This window comes from Ischnura elegans, chromosome 12 (assembly GCF_921293095.1).
Source record: "Ischnura elegans chromosome 12, ioIscEleg1.1, whole genome shotgun sequence".
NCBI classification, from domain to species: Eukaryota; Metazoa; Arthropoda; class Insecta; order Odonata; family Coenagrionidae; genus Ischnura; species Ischnura elegans.
The window spans coordinates 94,189,661-94,211,426 of record NC_060257.1 but is presented as its reverse complement, the minus strand read 5'-3'; the positions used below and the strand labels follow the sequence as shown (position 1 = coordinate 94,211,426).

The 21,766-nt window shown below is 39.1% G+C and overlaps 1 protein-coding gene across 2 annotated transcripts in view; it reads right to left on the bottom strand.

The window, feature by feature from the left end:
• LOC124169056 (alanine--tRNA ligase, cytoplasmic) overlaps nucleotides 1–21,766 on the bottom strand; it is a 253,582-nt gene that overhangs the window by 136,231 nt on the left and 95,585 nt on the right. For both annotated transcript variants that reach the window (XM_046547527.1, XM_046547526.1), the window contains exon 11: nucleotides 21,586–21,739. In XM_046547527.1, the coding sequence (XP_046403483.1) occupies nucleotides 21,586–21,739 (154 nt within the window). The remainder of the gene's footprint in view (nucleotides 1–21,585; nucleotides 21,740–21,766) is intronic.

Genomic DNA, 21,766 nt, shown 5'->3' with positions numbered 1-21,766 from the left:
TACGGAGACATAGATGAAGGAGACTCCCGACCTGTTCTTAAAAGACCGTTGCAGATGCCAATGCTGTTGTCAATGCGACTACGACTTTATCTCAGCAGCTGTTATCTTAGAAATGTTTAACATTGCTTTAAAAGGATTGTTTTTGGCTGGAGTGGAATCAATATTAACAGCTTTATTTTTAAGTTCATTAAAATTATATATGTGAGGATAAGTTTATAAAAATAGCCATGCTTTCCATTTTTGCCTATTTTAAGCGGCTATCTGCGAAGTCTAGAATACGGAACGAGTATTTTCCTTCCATCTACCCGTTCATATAACAACTCTTGATGTTACCCCTGCCCAAACGCGTTCCACTCCCCTTGTTTACAAAACTCCAGAAGGGTTCGGTGTATTTAATTTTCCATACGGAAAGCATAAAAAACGAAACCAAATTACTGTCGACACGTCGACTTACTGGAAGATTATTTAACCCATTACTTCAATCAGCCAATCATGATCACTGCTAAAATTACTTAAATAAACCCACGTTTATCAATCTTCCAGTTTTTAATTGTCTCGGCCGGTTTTAACGTCATAGTCCAGTCGTTTTAACAGGTCTGGAAAGAAACCTGATGTGCTGCAGTTGTAAATGAAAGGATTTCTTTGAATTAATGGAGAGAACGCTCTGTGGGGTTCTTGGTGCAATTGGAGTGCCCTGGGTGAACAAACTGGAAGAGAAAGGAGAGAGCAAGGAATATTTGCAAGGTTACGGTGCGGGGAATAGAGCGGAAATGGGTGGAGTAGTGTGTGTGGCAGTTAAGATTGGCCTTTACAGAGATTTATGGCCATAAAACCAATCGGAACCATGCGGTGTACATTGGGGTACAGACTTTTTTTTAGCAAATAGGAACCATATTCCTGAATATCCGACTTTCTTTGCCCTTTCTTCCAGTTTACTCTCCCAACGAATCCCAAGTGCACCCTGAACACTTCTAGAACGTTCTCCTTCCCATGTCCCCGCACCCTCAAGAGAATTGTATAGTTAAGACCTTGCTTTACAATTTTTATTGCCAGACGTCCTTAGAATGACGTGAGTGTGGCATCGAAACGGGTTGAGGTTAAGTATATGTATACAGTAAATAAAATAATTAAAATGTGCATTTACAGAACGGTTGTATGAAAATATTTCATGTTGAAATATATGTTAGCAACAATGACACAATATCTATGCTATTACATGAAATTAGTTTTCACTGACCTCAGTACATGCATTCATTTTTATTTGAATCATGCTGAAAAATCCAACGGCAAGCGAAAAATCACGTAATGAATATGAAAGATTAGTACTAGCAACAACACAAAAATTAAGCTCCTTCCATTCTAAGTTTAGATATGTTTCTTAGTGACCATTAGTGTTCTTACACCAAAATTTAAAAAGTTTGGATGCATAATAAACTTTTAGAAGACAGGAATGCTGTTGTTTTTGAAGTGTTAAAACTCAAATTTTTATTTCCGGATTATATTTACACGAAGGACTACTTCATTTGTTCATGTTACTTTCATCCTTTGTATTATTAGTGTAAAAAAATAGGTTAAATATTTTTCACTTCTGGCAAAAAACTAATAATTTATAGATTGTGTAATTAATAGTAAATAACTAGACATAAGTCATTATTATAAGGCAAATATTAATGGATGGTGATAATTGTTATTAGCTTTCATCAGTTATCATTCTATTTTTTAAGAAGGAGTTTTTGGTTTCTTTAACCTTTTGTAATTAAAGAGTAACACATTTATGGAAACAAAATATTTCTTGTGTATATTTGTCATTGATTTTAAACATTTGTAATATGGGCCATTGAGTTTAATAATAGCCTATCTGAAATTGAGTGCACTGGAAGAATTGACTTTGGGATATACAGTAAACTCTTGATTTTACGAAGTCAGTGGGACCGGAAAATTGGCACTTCGTAAAATCGAGTTTCGTAAATTCAAATCTTTTTCATAAGTCACGAAAAAAATGTTCGCTTTTGTTTCTTCCGCCCTATTTTGTCTTTAGTGGTCTTATTTAAATGTTTTCGGTGGTTATTCTCGGTATTATTCTCGGTATGATTCACAGAAAAGGCTTTTTGTTATAGATTTATGCTGTGAAAGATCGTTAAATAATTATACCACCATAAAATTCCCATTTCTCGTTCATACTTCAACATCAACGATCGCTTAAGAAATTCCCGACCATTTTAGAAAACGTAATCAAATAATGAATTGCAAAGTTTATTATAAGAATTTAATGTTATAAATATGTGGTTAGGAGCGAATAACAACTATTAAGTCCGCGTAAGATATATATTTGTTTCCAGCACCCACGGAATTTTAGCGGCAGCCGGCCTAACCGCCATTTATGTCGCCCTCTATCGCTCAGTGACAAGAAAAAAAGAAAAACAAGGGTCTTAGCCCGTTTCCAAAATAACCTTCGTAAGTTAATATTTCGAGTTACTTCGTATTTTCAGCAGAATGTGCTCTATTTTCACTGAGATTCAATTACGATCATAAATAACGTAGGATGTGATTATCTTCTGGCGAATATTTGAAGTAAATTCTGTTTGAGTTCTCCGTCCGACTACTGTGTTCCATCATCTTCGCAGACGTTGCCATAAAAGACTTAATTCTTCATCAGGACTGTATTCTTCATACCGGGTGTGAGGTGATCTGTTCATATAGTATGTTTCTCTCCTTTTATGCCGACAGGAGCAAGGTTCCAACCGGAAAACGACAGGAGAAACATCTTACAGTATCGGAGAAATATAGATAGAAACGTTATTATCCACATTGATTGTTTTCCTACAAGAGACGTTTTATCATTTCTCAACGTGGTTAAGTATTGGTTCACTAGCGTGAATTCCCAAAAAATGACACGCAAAAACCTGTACCGTCACCTCATTTAGTTTTTGTGTTCCTTTCTCCGCCGTATTGAAAGTTATGCAAAGGATCATTGACATAGAGAAAAGATTTTCTTAGTTTTAGCACTAAAAAATAGTCGCGCCATAATCGTAAATAAATATAGTGTGGAAAGAGCAAAGAAAATAATTTCAATTGAAAAGTCAGCTGAGAAGAAGAGAGACAATTATAAGCGCGGCACCATTTTCCCAATAGTGGAAGATACTTCTTCCGCCTCTCTCCGGTGAATAACTTCCCCCCGTTGCAGGTAAAGATGAACCATGCCCTTCTCCACAATCGGGGAACGTTCCCAGTGGGTGGGGTGAATAAGAGTGGGATGGGAATTGCCTGAGGGAAGAAGTGTGGTCATCACAAGGACTGGTGAAGGGGGCAGGACAAAGAAGGGTGGGGAAATGGCCTTCAGCTCTGCCTCAGTCTACTTTTGGGGGCCGTATTTTTTTGCAACGCACACAAGCTCAGTCACCTTAGGGAGGGAGTGAATGGGAAATGCTGGGGAAGGAGGGGTTTGCGATGCGTAAGGTGGGTGTTAGCAAGATCAGCCAAAGGCGGCAGGAGGGAAGGGACAAAGGCTTTTGAAAGACAGAACTCCAGCATGGGAGAACGGGGAAGCGCGTGAGAAGAAAGTTCATGGTTAGACTAGGAAGTGCATCTTCATTACGAGAAGCCTGAAATATAAATTGGCGGTAAATAGAGCCCAATACTTAAGATATTTAAGTTGTTCATTCACAAAGGCCAATATATACACGAAAAGATATTATGGCGCGGATTGCATGTATCAACGTCCATTTCGGGATGTTATTAATTTCTGTTCCCATTTATAAAAGTAGCAAATAGATTTGAAAGAATGATAATCATGAATAAAAATACCTAAATCGATATCCAAACGCACATGAGCAATATAGATGAATGTATACATACCGATCCATCGCAAGTAATACCGCTCAAGCTTCTTCCGGTACAGGACTTTAAAATCTTGGATAATGCCTTGGTCCAAGGGCTGGGACTTGCTAGTCGAGTTCGGGGGTAAAAAGAGGACTCGAACATTAGCCAATTTTAGATCTTCCACGTATTTATGAACGGTGGCATTATCCATTATTAAAACAATTTTGCTGTTCTCTCCAGCAATTTTTCTCTGTAGACGTATAACCGTTTGCTGGAAAATTTCTCGGGTCATCCAGCTGTTTTTATTTGCATGGTAAAAAACGGGGAGGGCTTCCAATTTTACATGTTTTAAGCACCGTGGCCTTTCAAATTTCCCAATGACAACGGGCTTATTTTGTCCGTGCCCGTTTGGTTGACGCACAGCCTCACAGTAACACGCACTTTACTCTTTTTCCCCCCATGGCACCTTTGCCCTTTGAAACCCAGGGTTGCGTCAGGTAATGCATTAAAAAATAGCCCAGTTTCAGGGGCCAGCGAGGGTGAGCTCGTCGAGGAAAGGGTCCCGGATTAGGGATATATATATAGCAATAAATAATATATATATAATATATAATAATATAATAATATATAGCAAAATAAAATATATATTGCTATATATATAGCAATATATATTTTATTTTGTGAAACAGCTAAGTGTTTTCTTAACCTTTGTGCATCATGAAGGAGTTTCACCATGTTACGCCAACCACCATCGCATTTGCCATGTATTTAGCATAGGCTTTTCACCAGGACCGCAATATCACTTCGTATAATCGAAAACTTCGTAAAATCCTGCTTCGTAAAATCAAGAGTTTACTGTATTTACAGGAAATACAGGAAGATGTTTGTTTTACCTTGACCTCATTATCCAACTTAGTATTGTATTTATTTGTGTTATTTTTGTAGTAGTCTGTTTCAGATATGCATTTGCATTTCTGTTTTGAGTGAATACACTTAAACTAATCTACCATTTAGGTATAGATTGTTTATTTTTATTTCCTTTTATTGGCCTTCATAAACATATTTTTTGACATTTCTGCTTCAAGAAAAAAATTATGATCAAATTAATGGATACGACCCGACCCGAGACCCGACCCGACCCGAGGGTCAAAAAAAATACCCGACCCGACCCGAACCTTAAAATTTTGACCCGTCCACCCCTAGTTTGGGAGGACGGGAACTCGGGTTTTTCCTGTGAATAACGTGTTCCTCCTCCCTTTCTTGTGCGTTACTCCACCCCCAGGATGGGGATTATAATAAGGTTGTGTGCGTGAAAGAAAAGAACAATTTTGAAGTGAGTGTCGGGCGGAGCCCATGCCCGAATTTGGGTGCGACACGGCAGAGAAGACGAGGGGCCCACCAAATTACGCAACTGATTGGTTCCAGAAGAACACGGTCTGAAATAAGAGACCCCCCTGTCCGAAGGAGCAAGGACCAGCTAAAGAGGACGCATTCCCTCCGTTCCGAATGCAGCTTCCTCCAACAAGGGAGAAAGAGGAGTGTGCAGTAAAGGGAACGAGAGTTTGCTGGATCCAACCTGGTCTAACCACGGACAACAGTCAAGTAAGATCGCAACTATTCCCCCCAAAAGCCCCCTCTTGTCTTCTGCTCAGTTTCAAGACAGACAGTCACCAAATGCACCCGTTACCCAGTGAAAGTGAAATTAATCACCAAAGTAAAAATAACACTCATTGAGATTGACTTTCATTAACCTCCCCTTTCAAGAAATAATTAAAAAGTGTATCATTATTTACGTGTTCACAACCGAACTATATTTAATAATGATAATAATAATAATTTATTTCACCGATTGGCAAGAGTACAATTGCATGGCTACGTCATAAAAAAGCTAATACAAATATCAAATAAAAATACAATGATGATGTGTCATCAAGATTTACAATTTACATGGAAACAATGAAAATAATTTTTCTAAATACATAAGAATTGATGAAATAAATAAGTACAATACAATAGTATGGACAAAATAAGATGTCACAACTAGCATCATGGAGATTATCATAATTACAAATAATCTTCCATATATTCGGAAATGCTGTAATAGCACTTTTTAGAGAGAAGGAGTTTCAGCTTGTTCTTAAATACATAAATTGAGGTGCATTCTTTTATTTCATCAGGGATTTTGTTAAATATAGCAGTGGCTGAATGCCTGGGACCCTTTAAACAGAGGGAGCTGGAGTACTGCTTATATGGTGTATATGATTACTTGATCTTGTGTGGTGATGGTGGAAGGTGGCATTAGAAGGAAATTTATCAAGGTTTGCTTTAATAAAGTTGGCACATGTCAGGATATAGAGAGAAGGGAGTGTTAGGATTTTTGATGCAGCAAAGAGGGGCTTGCCAGGGGTGCGGATAGGAACTTGATGCATAGTCTTAATTGCCTTTTTCTGAGCAGAAAAGGCTTTTTTGGCAGCAGTTGAATTTCCCCAAAGCAATATTCCATAGGAAATATGAGCATGTACTTTGGCATAATAAACCATTTTCAGGGTTTCAAATGACACAATAGGAGATAATTTCCTGATCATTTAAGTACCCACAGAAATTTTACTGATTATGGCCTGAATATGAGGATACCAATCGAGGCCATCTGAGATTAGGAACCCCAGGAACTTTGTTGAAGTTACATTTGTGGAGTGATTAATATTATTAATATGAGGGAGAAGAACTCTCTTGTTAGAGCTTTAAATGAGGAATTGTATGAAGAGTTTTATCTTCATTAATAATGAGGTTGTTGTTTTTACACCACTGATGCATTTCCTTAATGGTCAAATTAGTGACGTCCACCAAATGTTGAGCACTTTTGGCTGTGACAATGGTGGAGGTGTCATCTGCATAAAGAATGGTTCTACCATGTGACAAGTGATTCGGAAGGTCATTAATAAAAAGTAAAAAAAGCAGTGGACCAAGGAGAGATCCTTGAGGTACACCTCTGGTTAGTTTCAAGGGACCAGATTTTATAGTTGAGGATCCATATGGATAACAAACAACTTGTTGTCTGTCACTTAAGTAGGACATAATCAGGGTTCCCACTCTACCTGAATAATGAAATTCACGGCTTTTTCCAGGTTTTCACGGTTATTTTTCACGTTTTCACGGTTTTCTTTCAGGTTTTCACGGTCACAATTTCGCTAAATTCACGGTCCGTTAATAAGCCAACAATAAGAAAATCACTGGCCGTACATCAACAGAAAATAAACGTACGCGGCAAACGCTGTGAATTGTTAACGCCGCAATGAAAAGTGATATCTGTTATGACGTGATCTATCGTTTGCAAAATTCAGGGCCGACTAAAGGACCAGCCCAACCGCGCTCTTGCCTCGACGCCGAATACCCTTCGGACCTTCTTCCGTCCGGACACCCGAGGTCCTTTTCAATTCCTCGCCGAGAGATTGTTTTTTGCGCACGTTGTTATAACTGCACAGTAACCGAATTTCCCCCACCCCAATCATTCTTATTTAACGGAAAATATTTTATTTAAATTGTTTATAGAATAAAATAAATCGAAAAACAATTTCATACACCGTATTAGCACAAATCTAAGACAAACACGATTCTAAGACTACCCTCCTTTTTTGGAACTCCACTAGGGGAAAATTTTTTTTCCTAATAACGTTACGATTATAAAATGAATGCGGAAAAAAGATCGATGCTATATTTTTTGCTAGGTTGCCTATGTCCCAGGAAACGCAAGATTTTGGCGAGTAATTAAAGGTTTCAAACAATATTTTAGATAATAACAGGAATAGTAGTACTTTATCAAGACACATAGGTCATATTGTTGATTCGACCCATATCTCTTTCAAAATTCTGAAGGAAAACGCCACCTCACTAAAAAAATGTTTGCTCTCCACTCGGAATTTACACTGCTATCATGGATTTCAGTCTGATGTAAAAATTCTTATCCATCAAACACCATTTCCAGTACACGTATTCACGAGAGCAATGTGCATGTTGTGCCTAAAACAACCGCATTCGCCGGCACAGTGACTGGTTGTGAGATGGATGACGAAGGCTAAAAATAGTCTATTACTTGAATTGTTCCTGTCAAATTCTGTATTTTTAATATAATTGAGTAGTGTGTAAAGCGTGAACGATGTTGCGTTAATCGTCAGTGGCACGCTCATCTGGATCTTCGCCTTCATATCTCTACTTGCTTTCTCCAGGTAGCTCACTCTACCCCCACCCCTACCCTCATGTGCTAGCGGACAACCCAAGGCGCTCTGCAATATTCACGCGCATCTACCCCGGATTCCTTTCTTCGTGTTCAATTATTTTCAGTCCATCTCTTAAAGTTCTCAATAGTTTCTTTGGAGTGGCAAAGGTCCGAAGACGAATAAAATTAAACTAGTGAAAATGAAACCTGACTTTATTAAACCCACATGGAAAACACTCGGTGGTTCGAATTCCAGCCACCCTGGAAAGTAGGGTACCACTCGTACGAGGTGAAGATCGGAACTGATGCTATCGCATACGGGGGTACGCAGAGCACACTGCAGAGGGCGAAGCGTGACCATATGACTGCGCCATCAAATTTTTTACCCTAAAGATACCCATTCTTTTCTAACTATCGTAGTGCCAGATGAGCAGATGAATTTGGATTGTTAGTAGGGAGAAACAAAAATCCTGAGAAGATATCCCTTCGTCAGTAACTCTGACAAGTGAGACTTATAGTATAGCTCGTAAATTGATAACTGATAACAACCTGATATCATGTTTCCGGGACAAAATGCCGAATTAACTGCCGAGAAGCTCAGCTACGAGGATATCGCGTTTCGCCAAAAATCACCATCGTATTTTTTCATCTATTTCCTTGCTTAAAATACGTCGCGTTTGGTCTCGTTTTTTTTAATTGCGTGCAAATTACTAACATTTCAATCTAATAAAAGCATAATAGCAATTGCTGAATATCATTGTTAGATACCTTTTGGGCTAATAGGGGACTCATGCAGCAGTTGACCTCCAGGAACTGGGAACTTTGAAGGAGTTAGGCTGAAAAAGGTCATTGGGTGAGAAGAGGGGGGAGCACGAAACACGTTTCTGTTGTCCTCGTGTAACTCGATAATTTTTTCGAAGCTAAGGTCTTCGTAATACAATCCCTGCGCGAGCTGGGGCTTTTTTATTTTGAAGAAGAGGAAAGCGTCAGAAGGGGGGAGGCGAATGCTGAATGGAGGGGGATAACGGATCTTGGGAAATGCGCTAATGTTACTTTCCCACGGCACTGAGCTTCTCCCAATGGTAGTTCCACCTCTTGGGGAAGATTCCAACTATGTGCTATTCGTTATTAGCCAAAAATTACACATTGTATTTATTTCGTCTCATTTTCGTCTAACGATGGATGCGGGAAAATTATGCGTCGGAACCACGATCTTCAAACGATCAATGCGAGAAACGATACTTCGGGGAACGATAGATGCGGGAAAAAATTACATTGTCTATAAGGAACTTTATTTGGGATTAGAAACGGCGAACGATCAATGCGGGAACGATAGATCGAGGTTACACCGTATAACTTTTCTTTTGAAAGCGGCAGTGTAATGACTTCTCTGCTACCGTAATACTCTGAAACCAAAACTGAATCGATCTCTCTAATCAGAGGCAAATCATGTTCCCTTCATACTGTTGTTCTGGGAAAAATGGAACGACTTTGTAGCAGTTTATATCGCGACGGCATTGAGGCTTTAACGTTACGATCCTAGGCGGATCTAGGGAGGGGCACGGGGGCACATACCCCCCAGACACTTAAAAAATATGCAAGATTTTGAATACGGTCACATTATCATTGCGCTCGTTTTCTATCATGAGGTATCCTTGTGCCCCCCCCCCCCCCCCCCAGAACAAAATCCTGGATACGGCTTTGCTTGTGCTCCCCACTCCCCAGAAAGAAATCCTGGATCCGCCTCTGGTTAAAATTTAGGTAAATTGTAATCAATCACAAAAAAATTTTGTAAGTTGATCAAGCTCTAACTTGAATGGAGCCGAACCCAGGGAGAAAGCAGGAGATCTCGCGGACACGGCAGAAGTGCACCAGGCGATTGATTGGCACGCACGCTTTACCTGCTGCCTAAAATGGCAATAGTTTTTCACTTAAACACAAAATTAAATAAGCTAAATTACTGTTCAGGTATTTTTGACGTTGATTTTTCGTTGTATAGCTATATATATTAGGTTGCAACCTCAGGTATCCATAATTTTTTCCGACGAAAATTATGCAACCCGATTGACGTCGAGAATTTTGCATTCGATTGTAAGACGAACCCTCTTTTCTGCAGGAGTCAGGAGGAAAAAAAAACTTGTCTTAGATAGGTGCAAATAGGTGCATTATAATTCACTTGGTTTGAAATACATATATAAAGACATAATAAATACCTGCTGAAACATGGTATTTTCACTTTCACTTTACTTTATCACTCGTCAAATATTTCCACACAAACTTTCCGGTTGCGACATAAAACTGGCAAGGCCCAGGTCGACGCATGCGAAGATCGTGTAATGCTGTGTTGCCATAAGCGGAAATCTTCTCTAGTTTTCAGGCCGCAACGCGCGAGAATTAGTAACCTCGCGCCGAAAGCTCGCTGTCGCCCGGTTCAAACGCAAGGAGCGTAGTGTCCACAGCGCATAGCAGGTTGTCCAGGTTAGCGATCTTCCAATCACAGGTTTGAGGGTGTTGAATAAACGTACAAATTTTTCAAAACAAATGCCATCTAGATTTAGTTTTGAAAGTGGTCGCTGCAGCCAGTGGGAAGCCTAATTGGGTGGAAGGGGACTAAGCAGTGACCGAGGGAGGGGAAACCAAGCCGGTCGAGGAAAGTAAACAAGCTGATGAGAAGTGGTGTCATATTTCAGGAGGGGGGAGAGAAAAGGCCTGCGCTGGGAAAAGATGTTTTTTTTTCAGGCAACATTCGTTCCCACGCTTTTCTGACCCATGAGACGATGCTCGTCACAATGAATAGAAGTGCGCTCGCTACGAACGACGTTGAAAATTTTTGGGAAGGTATCATTATCAAGATTGAGAGATTTTTAAGGTTTAAGGACGAAATTCACGGCTATTTCCAGGTTTTTTCACGGTAGACGAAATTCACGGCTAATTCACGGTTTTAAGGTTTTCACGGTTGAGTGGGAACCCTGATAATCCATTTTAGGGCAGGACCAGTGATGCCAAGAGTGATGAGCTTGTTTTTTAGGATACTATGATCAATTAGGTCAAAGGCCTTAGTTAAGTCAAAGAAAATTCCTACAGTTAGGAGTTTGTCATTTAGGCCAAGTAAGATGTTATCAACTAGCTCAAAAGAGGCAGAGATAGTGGATTTGCCAGGTCTAAAACCATGCTGGTTGTCACAGAGTGAGTTGCAAGATAGTAAATAGCCCAGCAGTCGTGTATAAAATAATTTTTCAAATAGCTTGGAGAAAACTGTCAAAATAGATATTGGTCTGTAGTTATCAGCTTCACTACGAGAGCCTTTTTTGTGAACAGGGAGCACACGAGAACATTTTAGAGCTGATGGGAACTGACCTGAAGAGAAGGATGAGTTGACAATATCAGCCAAGGGCATAGAAATGAGATTGGAGGCAGTTTTTAATACAGGCATAGGGATTTCATCAAGCCCAGCAGAAAATTTATTGTCGAAAGAATTTATTGTTTTTATAATCTCAGAGGAATCAGTTGGATAGAGAAACATTGCATGGAGTGAATGACTTTGGCTAGTGCTGGGTGATGGTATGTTAGCTGTAAGCTGAGAAGCAATATTGCAAAAATAAGTGTTGAACATGTCAGCAATACTCATAGGCTCTGTGGCATTGAAGCCATTGAATTTCATAGAGGTCGGGTGACTTTCCTGAGAGGAAGCTCTTGTCAGATTCCCAAAGACATCCCACGTTGATTTTATTACATTACTAGAGTTCTTTATGTAATTATCTATTAGAGATTTTCTGGTAGCATAGAGTAGGGTCTTGAATTCCTTTCTTGCTTTTAGATATGTTTGATGTGAGGCTGGATCATTCAATTTCCTATGAGAGTGAAGCGTACAAACATGATTGGACATAGCTATGAGCTCTGGAGAGTAAATTTTTAGAGTACAGTCTGTTTTCCTTTGCTTAGTCTTTCTGGGTGGAAATGCATAATAGGGTAGTTTCCATCATCAAAGAAAACGATAGGCATTGATTGCGATTCGTTACCCACCATTAGTGTATTCATAATACACAAATTATTTGGTTTTTGAAATACCGGTTTACGCGAATGGCAAGGGTCAAATTTTATCCTCATTTGAAAAAGGCCAGATTGGCGCCCATGCGATTCCACTCCGCGTGACGTCACAGGGACCTAGTTTCTACACGAGAGGATAGGAGTTATACATCGTCTGAGGTTACCAATGCATGCATGAGGCACAGAGCTCAGGGAAACATGTCTTAATAATCACCTATTAAAACTGGCTAAGGTCGGAAAGTTTTCTTCGTTTGATAAGGTATTAATAAACCTTTTTTAAGCCATGCGCTACCATTCAGCAAGGTACTCAGCTATCCGCTAGCATCCTGCGTCCTATCAGCGCTCAGAGCCTCGATCAAGGTCACTTCACAAGGAGAGAGGGGGAACCAGAAATGCGTCGCCCGGACTTTCTTACTTACGCGTCGCGTTTTTGCGCGCTTGAAATTTTTCACTTTTCATTTAATCGCGAAAAATAGATATCGTCATTTAAAAATCTAAAAGTGCGAAATACGTACTCCAGGAGTAATAATCTTTCGATTTAGGCAATAAAAAAATAATAGGAAACCACCCTATTGAAGTACATTACAAAAACATTATAGAAAGCATTAAATTTACTATCACCATCAGAAGCATCATAAACATTATCCCAGGATTCCTGTGCCAGGTGGACTGTGAATTCAGTCTGTGAGTCATAATGAAAATGTCTTTTAGTTAAATATGTTGGGGAGGGTTTGCATGTGGCTTTACCAAAATCAATATATACATTAAGGCCTAAGTGATCTGAGAGGCCAGTATTAAGAGTCTTACACACCAGCTTGGTTTTGTTGTTATCATTTGCTATTTCAATTATTTCATCTTGAAAATCAAGTTATATTGTTGTGTTTTTTATCATTGATGTGTCATAAATTGTTTTCACCAACTCATACATCACTAGTTTATAAGAGGGTTTCTTTTTTGTTTTGTTAATGCAGTTTTATTGTCTGAATTATATTTTGTTTTGCTGAAAGTGTTGAGTAAGTGTTTTTGTTTTAACTCCTTCACGGGTCATCTTAAGGTAAAATATCCCTCGCCACTCCTTTCCCCCTGGTCATTTTTCTTTCCGTGAATGCGTTGTGGAAGAGTGCATAAGCGTCCGAACGTTACTCATTAGGTCAAATGGGGAACCCCCCAACCCACATTTATTTCCAAAGAAGGGGAATATTTTAAATTTCTGTAAATTGTACGAAGAGAGTGACATAGGTTTGTCCCGTAGGTTCCATACGGGAGGGATCCACGCGGATTTATATATTTTCTTTTGTTTTTGTGAGACATCTCCTCCCGGTTCTATTTTGGTATCCAGGCGAGCCAGGGGTGGGATGCTACAATATCAAGTTACAATTTCTGAGTTATGCTATAAATCTCTATTGTCACAGATGAAGGGTTACTTTCTCAGGATATTTGGTTTCTCCTTGCAAGCAATTCAAATCCATTTGCCCTTCAGGTACTACGCTAACTAGAAAAGAATGGGTATCTTTACGACAACATATTTCATGGTGCAGTCATATGGTCATGCTTCACACTCTGCAGTATCCTCTGCATACGCCATACGTGATAGCATCAGTTCCGAACTTCACCTCGTATGAGTGGTTCCCTACTTTCCAGGGTGGCTTGACTTCAATCCAGGGAGTGTTTTTGGCGTAAGGTTAATAAAGTCAGCTTTCTTTTTATCTAGTTTAATTTTATTTGTCTTCGGAACATGGCCCCTCCAAAGAAACTATTGAGAACTTTAAGTTTTTATTTCAGAGAAGAGGAGAGCTTCAGAGGGGGGAGGCAAGTTCTGAGGGGAGGGGGATAGCGGATCTTGGGAAATGCGCTAATGTTACTATCCCACGGCACTCAGCTTCTCCCCATAGTAATTCAATCTCCTGGGGTGTCTGTCTTTATTAGCCACAAACCACACTTTGTAAACACTTCGTCTCATTTTCGTCAAACGATGGATGCGGGAAAATTAAGCCGATGTCCCACCGTCAAATTTGCATCAAAATTTGATGCAACTGACGCGCACCCTGTCCCACGGTCAAAATTTTAGCCAACTGGCTTTTGGTCCTATCGTTTGCATTAATGGATAGGACAGGTTCTAAATTTTCATCCAATCGGATGAAACCAACCAATCACAGGGCCTCTGACAAAAAAGCATCGTCAAGCGCTGACACACAGGCCACATAGGTTAAACTTATTTATCGTCTGCATGAGTATTTTAATTAATAAATATATATATATTATGGACACAAAAATAAACTTTGTTGTATTCCACACAGTATGCATTAAAAACCCAACCGGTTTCCACCTTTTCAGGTCGTTATCTTAATCATAAACCTCTACGTAAGGACCTGAAAAGATCGAAACCGGTTGAGTTTTTTCATTAGTACTGTATGGAATACTAAAAGGTTTAGTTTTAAATTTATAATATCACCATAACACGTTCGTGATCGTCTATTTCATCGCCTGGTGTGATACTAAAAGTAAATATGAGCAAAAATTGGTCTTGATAGGCGATGGAAGCTCTCAACTAGGAAATCCGTAATAATTAGTTGATCTTTAACCCATTAATCCCCAGCGTTGCGTAAACGCAACATTATAGAATCGTAATTATTAGAAAAAACCTTTGCGTCAGGATATTTTTTTCTCTGGTTTTCTGAATTCCTGAAATACCTTTTGTTCTAATTCAGTTATTTTTGGAAAAATTTTCATTAAAATAATAATTTTTATTTTACTTCGAAATTTGCCTATTTCGAAGAGTTGAAGTACTACATATTGTAAATCATTTTTTACAAAGATTTATTGAGTAATCTTACCATAGGTAATGTTTTCTCTTAGTTCGAAGTTTCTTTATTCATCATGTTTATATTTGTCACAAAATTCCGTCGTTACTGGTTTAAATATGGTTGTTGTAAATAATGTTGCGTTTACGCAACGATGGGAATTCTCTAGTAGACCAGAGGGCTTTTCTCAAAGCATAACGAAACTCGTCAGTATGGCTTTTAATCAACAACTTAGTCTTCTGGAGGTAGTTTAGCTGCATTTTTGGCACTCAAAGGTTGTGAGTTTGCAAACCAAAAGGTGAATGGCATCTTGAATTCCAAAATGGCCATCGGTACGAATTTTACATTGAACACTGGTACTTCGTGGGGTCAAACTTGCGCGCACATGTGGAACCGATACAGGGCAATGTCACTCCCATGTCGTTGAGTGGAAGGATTACTTAGTAGACGTTAAATTCAGCTTCAGATGCATTTAGTTTCGGAGATGGTAGAATGAGAGGGTGAGAAACGTATTAGTTGAAGCAGGATTGTGATGGAAGGTGGAGTGTTCCTCTATTCACTCATCGTAATTTTCTCCATGCAATCCTGAGTTACCTACTTTTTCTTTTATCGCTTAGGTGATGTAAGGCTAATAATCTAGCTTCAGTTGGATTCGTATCAGTTAGATAGTCCTCAGAAATGCATCTTTATCTCTCAACCAGTAATCATACCAATAATACCGCAGTAGTTTTTGCTCGGCGTTTTGCAAAATGATTCATCCAGGTGTTTCATTCAGATTTTAATGTGAAGAAAATGTTACCCGTTATTTCTACGCCTCAGAAGTATACTTTAGAAGAACCGTCAAGAAGGTACCTGAAGAATATAAATTAACAGGAGAGGTGAGGTATAATATTTTCTAAACTTTGGAACTACAATGGGGATTAAATCTTCTCAGTATTTCAAATATGGATGGTTGCAGTAGGCAATTCAAGGCAAATCACAGTTTACTCAAGTAGTATCTAAAGAAAAATTGTCCAGTTAACGCGCACGCCCAGGCAAAAGATGCAGAGAACAAAAGGTTCATCTAAATTTGAAAAAATAGAATCTACATCCGTAGTAGTCCCGAATTTCTGCGTGAAAAAAGTAATAGAAACACTTATTACTAAGTATGGAGGCCACTCACCAATCTGTCACTTATTTCTCAGTCGAAAATTACTTGAAATAATTTTGAGCTACTCAAATAACTACGATGAGGAGATAAATAACCATGCATTTACTCAGAGTAAGGCAAATTAAAAAAATATAATTGGAATCCTAATGTTGTCGGGGTATCATATATTACTGCGCACTAAGTTGTACTGGACAAACTAAGAGGAGACGTCTGTCGCAATTGTGAGGCAATGTATGACGCGGATTCGGTTTGATGAATTACCTAAATAAATATCGACAGCTCTCCGATAATTCTCAACTACACAAAGTGATAAATTTTTGAAAGTCGGATCTATTCTCAACAGACTAAACGAAAATTCCATTCAGTTACGGAATTTTCCTAACAAATGGTTCCATATTTCAGGTGGCACACAGCTAAAATGTTATTCGTTGGGAACAATTCAGAGTAGGTTATACATTGTAGTGTCTGGTCTCTTCTACAGGCTATTTTTATCAATATTTGCCAAATGGAGAGGTGGAACTTGAAAGTGTTATTTCGTGAAAGGTGTTCACGAAGATTCCCGAGGAAAATCGAAATACAGTAAATTCCGGTTATTACGCGCCTCACTTTACCGCGGTTTCGGATATACCGCGGGTCTCACCATGTCCCCCGAGATGATTACATTGACCTTTTTTTTTTGAGGTAGGTAACTTTGTGGCGAATTCTATCTCGGCGTGACTACCGACGCGTCGCAACTTCAAGCGACTGTATTAACGCGGTTGGCGACGTATTCCATACATTGTTTCGTAGCCATAAAAAAAAACTCGGTAATGCCTGATCGGTCATTGTGTCTTGTGAACTCGAGCTGAAAAGTGTGTTGCACGGCTATAATAATTTTCGAGATTCTGGGAGATTGAGATAATTCTCATTCGTACGTTCGCACCGCGGCGCCCAAACCAAGGTAGGTACTCAATGCCCACAGGCTTCGAGTATTTAACAATGAATGGGCTGTTTTACCTTTGTCTTAATATGAATATGAAAATTACTTTTTTACGAAAATTTTCATTGATTTTAGGGTTAAAACGATGTCTGCCAAAAGGAAAACTTACACAATAAAAGAAAAGTTGGGCATAATCGACAGAGTGAAACGCGGTGATTCAAAATCAACTTTATTCAGGGAGTTTGGTGTTCCTGAAGGAACTATTCGTGGTTGGATGAAAGAAGAAGATAAATTACGATCATTTGTTGATCAAGTGGATGACGAAATAGGACTTGATAGAAAAAAGGCTAGATTGAGTGCTGCTGGTGATGTGGATGAATGTTTGTTTACGTGGTTTGTTCAGAAGCGCAGTGAAGGTGTTCCATTATCCGGTCCACTTTTACAAGCACAGGCAATGAAATTAAATAAACAAATTGGTGGTGCTCATGATTTTGTTGCTTCTGCTGGCTGGCTATCGAGGTGGAAAATTCGCCACGGGATAGCGCAAGTTAACATGCAAGGAGAATCTCGTTCCAGTGACAGTGAAGCCGCTAGAGAATTCTGTGGGACTTTACGCAAGATGATTGATGAGGGTGAGTACACTGAAGAGCAATTGTATAACTGCGATGAAACCGCTCTCTTCTACAGATTGCTTCCAACAAAATCACTTGATATTAAGAAGTCGGCAAATAAATCCGGAATAAAAATGAGCAAAGAAAGATCAGTGACTTTATTACTGTGCGCGAACAAATCAGGAAGTCACAAGTTAAAACCCCTGTGTATTGGTAAAAATCGAAGTCCTCGGTGCTTCAAGCACGTTAATATGACAGCACTACCCATAAATTACAAAAACAGTCAGAATGCCTGGATGACTCGAGACATTTTTTTATCTTGGTTCAATGAAGATTTTGTTCCATCGGTTAAGAGCCACTTAAGATCAAAAAAGTTAGAAGAGAAGGCTCTACTTCTGTTAGATAACTGTCCGGCCCATCCGTCTTCTGAGCTCTTGATATCGAGGGATGGCAAAATAGTGGCTTCGTTTTTACCAAAAAATACGACAGCTCTTATTCAGCCCATGGATCAAGGGATAATTAGAGCATTTAAAGCCCATTATCGGCGGGAATTGCTCACTAGTGTAATAAATTCAGAACTGCAGGTACAAGAATATCTGAAAACAGTCACCCTGAAGAATATGGCTTATAATATTGGATTGGCATGGAAGAAAATAACTTCAGCTACAATCCTAAATTGCTGGTCAAAGTGCGAGTATACAGCGGGCGATAGCATGGAAGACGAAGACGAGTTTTTGGGTTTCACGGAAGAGGACGCACGTGAAGCTTCAGATGTTCTTTCTAATAAACTATTTGTGAGTGATCTCGAGGCCTGGGTTCGCGAAGACGAGGAAACTCCTGTATCGTCTTATAAGAGTGACGAAGAAATTGTGGCTGCAGTCCAGAGCCGCGCAAAAACAGCTGCATCATCGGAAGATGAGAGCGAGAATGAAGAAGACGAATGTGAGGTCGAGATGCCAAAAACTGGCCATTTATTACATAATATAAGTGAATTGATGAATTGGTTGGAGGGACAAAGTGATTGCGATAGTATTCATTTGTTGCACTTGCAAAGCATAAAAAATTACGTGACAAAGAAACGCCATCAACTACCGCGACAAAAGAAAATATCAGAGTATTTTAGTAACTCCCGTTAAAGTAGAGCGTCTAAATCATAAAATAAATATTTTAATAATGTATTACGCAAATAAATTGGCTATAAAAATTACCTTTAAGGGTTTTTTATTGCTTCCCACGTATTTTCCCGTTATAACGCGGTTGTCCGTTAACGCGGGTGTAAGCTATGTCCCCCTAGACCCGCGTTATAACCGAATTTTACTGTATCATCAACGATTATAATCAGGGAATGGGAGAGGTAGATTTACTCAATAATTATGTTGCATGTTACCATATCCAAATTTAGGGCAAAAAACCTCTATTCCGAAAAGGGGTTGATAGTCCAAAGTTGATTCCGTGGTGATTTTACGCCAAAGTCACGGGCAAAGAAATTCCTTTGCTAGAATTTCGGTCTGAGATCGTAAAATTTTACTGAGGCAAGTAATCGTTTCCAATACAATGCTGATGAATATGCCGACTTGGCATAAAAATCGGTGCCCGCTGGCGGGACACCTTAGGAAAAATGACATACCAAGAGATGCCCGTGAAGGGAGAATTGGGCATTTCATCCGCAAGCATACTTATAACTCCCGGCAAAGATGTCGAGTGTACAAATCAAAGATAAGTTATGTTGTGAAAAGTGCTACGTTTAATTCCACGCTGAATATTATTGAACATTACATCAGAAAAGACGATAAAAATAAAATACGCAACCTAAGTTTTAAAAAGTTATTTTTTGATTTTATTTACCGGGGTTTTCCCAGCGTTGCGTAAACGCAACATTATGTAAATCATATATTACGATGAATATAATATTTTTTTCTAAAAATTAATCTTAATTAGGCCATAATAAACCATAAAATACGAAATAACCTAAGGTAAAAGCCCTATATGCAGGCTGGGGAATAATGGGTTAATAAGAAGGATGCGATCTTTCGAATCGCAATACAAGGAGGGATGTTTTGGAGAGAAAGCAAAAATTGGTCTTGATAGGTGATGGAAACTCTCAACTAGGAAATCCGTAATAATTAATTGATCTTTAATAAGAAGGATGCGATCTTTCAAATCGCAATACAAGGAGGGATGTTTTAGAAAGAATAAAAGATTTACTTAAGGTAATGAGGCCGAATTCTACAGGTTAGCTTTGTGGAGGGCATACAATGCGATCGAGCAGCTGGAGAAATGACTAATATGAACTGACGATTGTACCTGTGAAACACTACAGCTGCCTGTTTCTATTACTATGATTATAGGATGAGGACCTTATTTTAGCAACTGCTAGATTAGGTGAGAAAATGTGATTTAAATGCACGCTTACAGCACTATTCATAACATCTCCTCAACCACAATGTCCATCATTTATTAATAACATTTTCCTCGCGGGAATAAACTGCCTTAGGTTTGTATCCTGGCGTTTTATTCTGTCCTCAACCTTGCTGATAAGGACATGAAAATATCCTCACTTATCGTCAATTATTATCGATAATATATGGGAACATCGGGGACCAACTCCTTCTCCAACATCTTTAGCATGCTTATTCCAACGCTTTCATACCCCCTTTCCAGCCAAGGCAAAGTTCAGCATTCCTTCTGTTTTCTTTTTTTCGCCTCTTTAATGTTCAAGAGGCTTGTTCAGACAATTTTGCCTGCTAAAAAAGACCGAATCCTTCACCTCCACAAGTTTCCAAATTTGTTTACATAAATATCATCTTTCGTTTGTTTTTTATCAAAATGAGATGCATCGTGGGACACCCCCGTCCAGTTGCTTCAAAATATTTGGACAAAAATTTTGATGCAAATATTTTAAATAGTTTTAGTTGGTCAAATTTTTTATAGTAAATTTGACCCTGGGACACCGGTTTATACGACAGGACCGCAATCTTCAAACGATCCAAATGAGGTGAGCGTAGTCTTTTGAAAGCTATTGCCATAAATCGAAAGCCTATTTGCCGTAGAAATGTTTCCTTTAGTAAAATTCCAATGGCAAACTCATATTTCTAAGCATATGGCATGTGCCCTAATTTCATGTGGGAACCAAACTTCGAGTTACAAATCAGATAATTTTTGTAAACGGTTCATTCTGGGTCCATTAGAAATGCAAGTTATTTCATTCGTCCTTTTTCGAATACAAGTCCATTCCAAGCTATCACTGAAATTGAAACGCTTAGACAAATTAACAGACTTCCGCCATTAAAATGGAAAATATTGGCCATGTGTCGTCATATAGTATGGACCAATTACTACACTTCGAATATTCTTGTGTAGAGAAATGCATAGACTAAGAGTCTGCGAGTGCCTGACCATGAAACATGATTAACATATCGAATTTGATCAGTAAATCGTAGTATTATTATCAAGATTGAGATATTTTAAAGGTTTCATGGCAAAATTCACGGCTTTTTCCTGGTTTTTTCACGGTGGACGAAATTCACGGCTTATTCACGGTTTTAAGGTTTTCACGGTTGAGTGGGGACCCTGTTATCATTCATAAACTCCGCTAGCTATGAAATGGCATTCAAAGTACTCTAATGCCATTCACTGATGGTTCCGTCACAATGTATCTGTCAGAGGGAGTCGAAACTACCAAAGTGCTTTGCTATCCACCCAAACCATCACCAGCACCTCATCTCCTTCCCAAGTATCTTAAATTTTGGCTCTTCTAGACGCACTAACTCATTACTTGATATTTGTACATTGAATTGGGATTTTGAATGGAATAAACTTTGGGTAAAGCCTTTAAATATTCATATGTGATTCTTTGCTTCCTGACACCAAAGGCTAGAAGCCACTTTAACATATGACCCACACTGGGCTGGGAACGTTACAAGTCCTTTTCAGGTATCTTTCATCCATTCCAGTAAAACAATAAAAATGATGAATAACCCAGTAAATACGAGTGTAGAGCAGAGAACAGATTTCTTCTCACTCACCATATTCTGCGTCCTGACCCTTCCCAGTGGCCTTGTAGCTGTACTTGACAGAGTCATCGGTCGGAGGGAGTCCTCTATTTTTCAGCTCCGTGATGGCATGCACGTCCAGGGAGACCACATCCTCCACTCCATAGCCCTTGGCCTGTGACGCCAGCTGCACCATAGAGGGGACACCATCAAC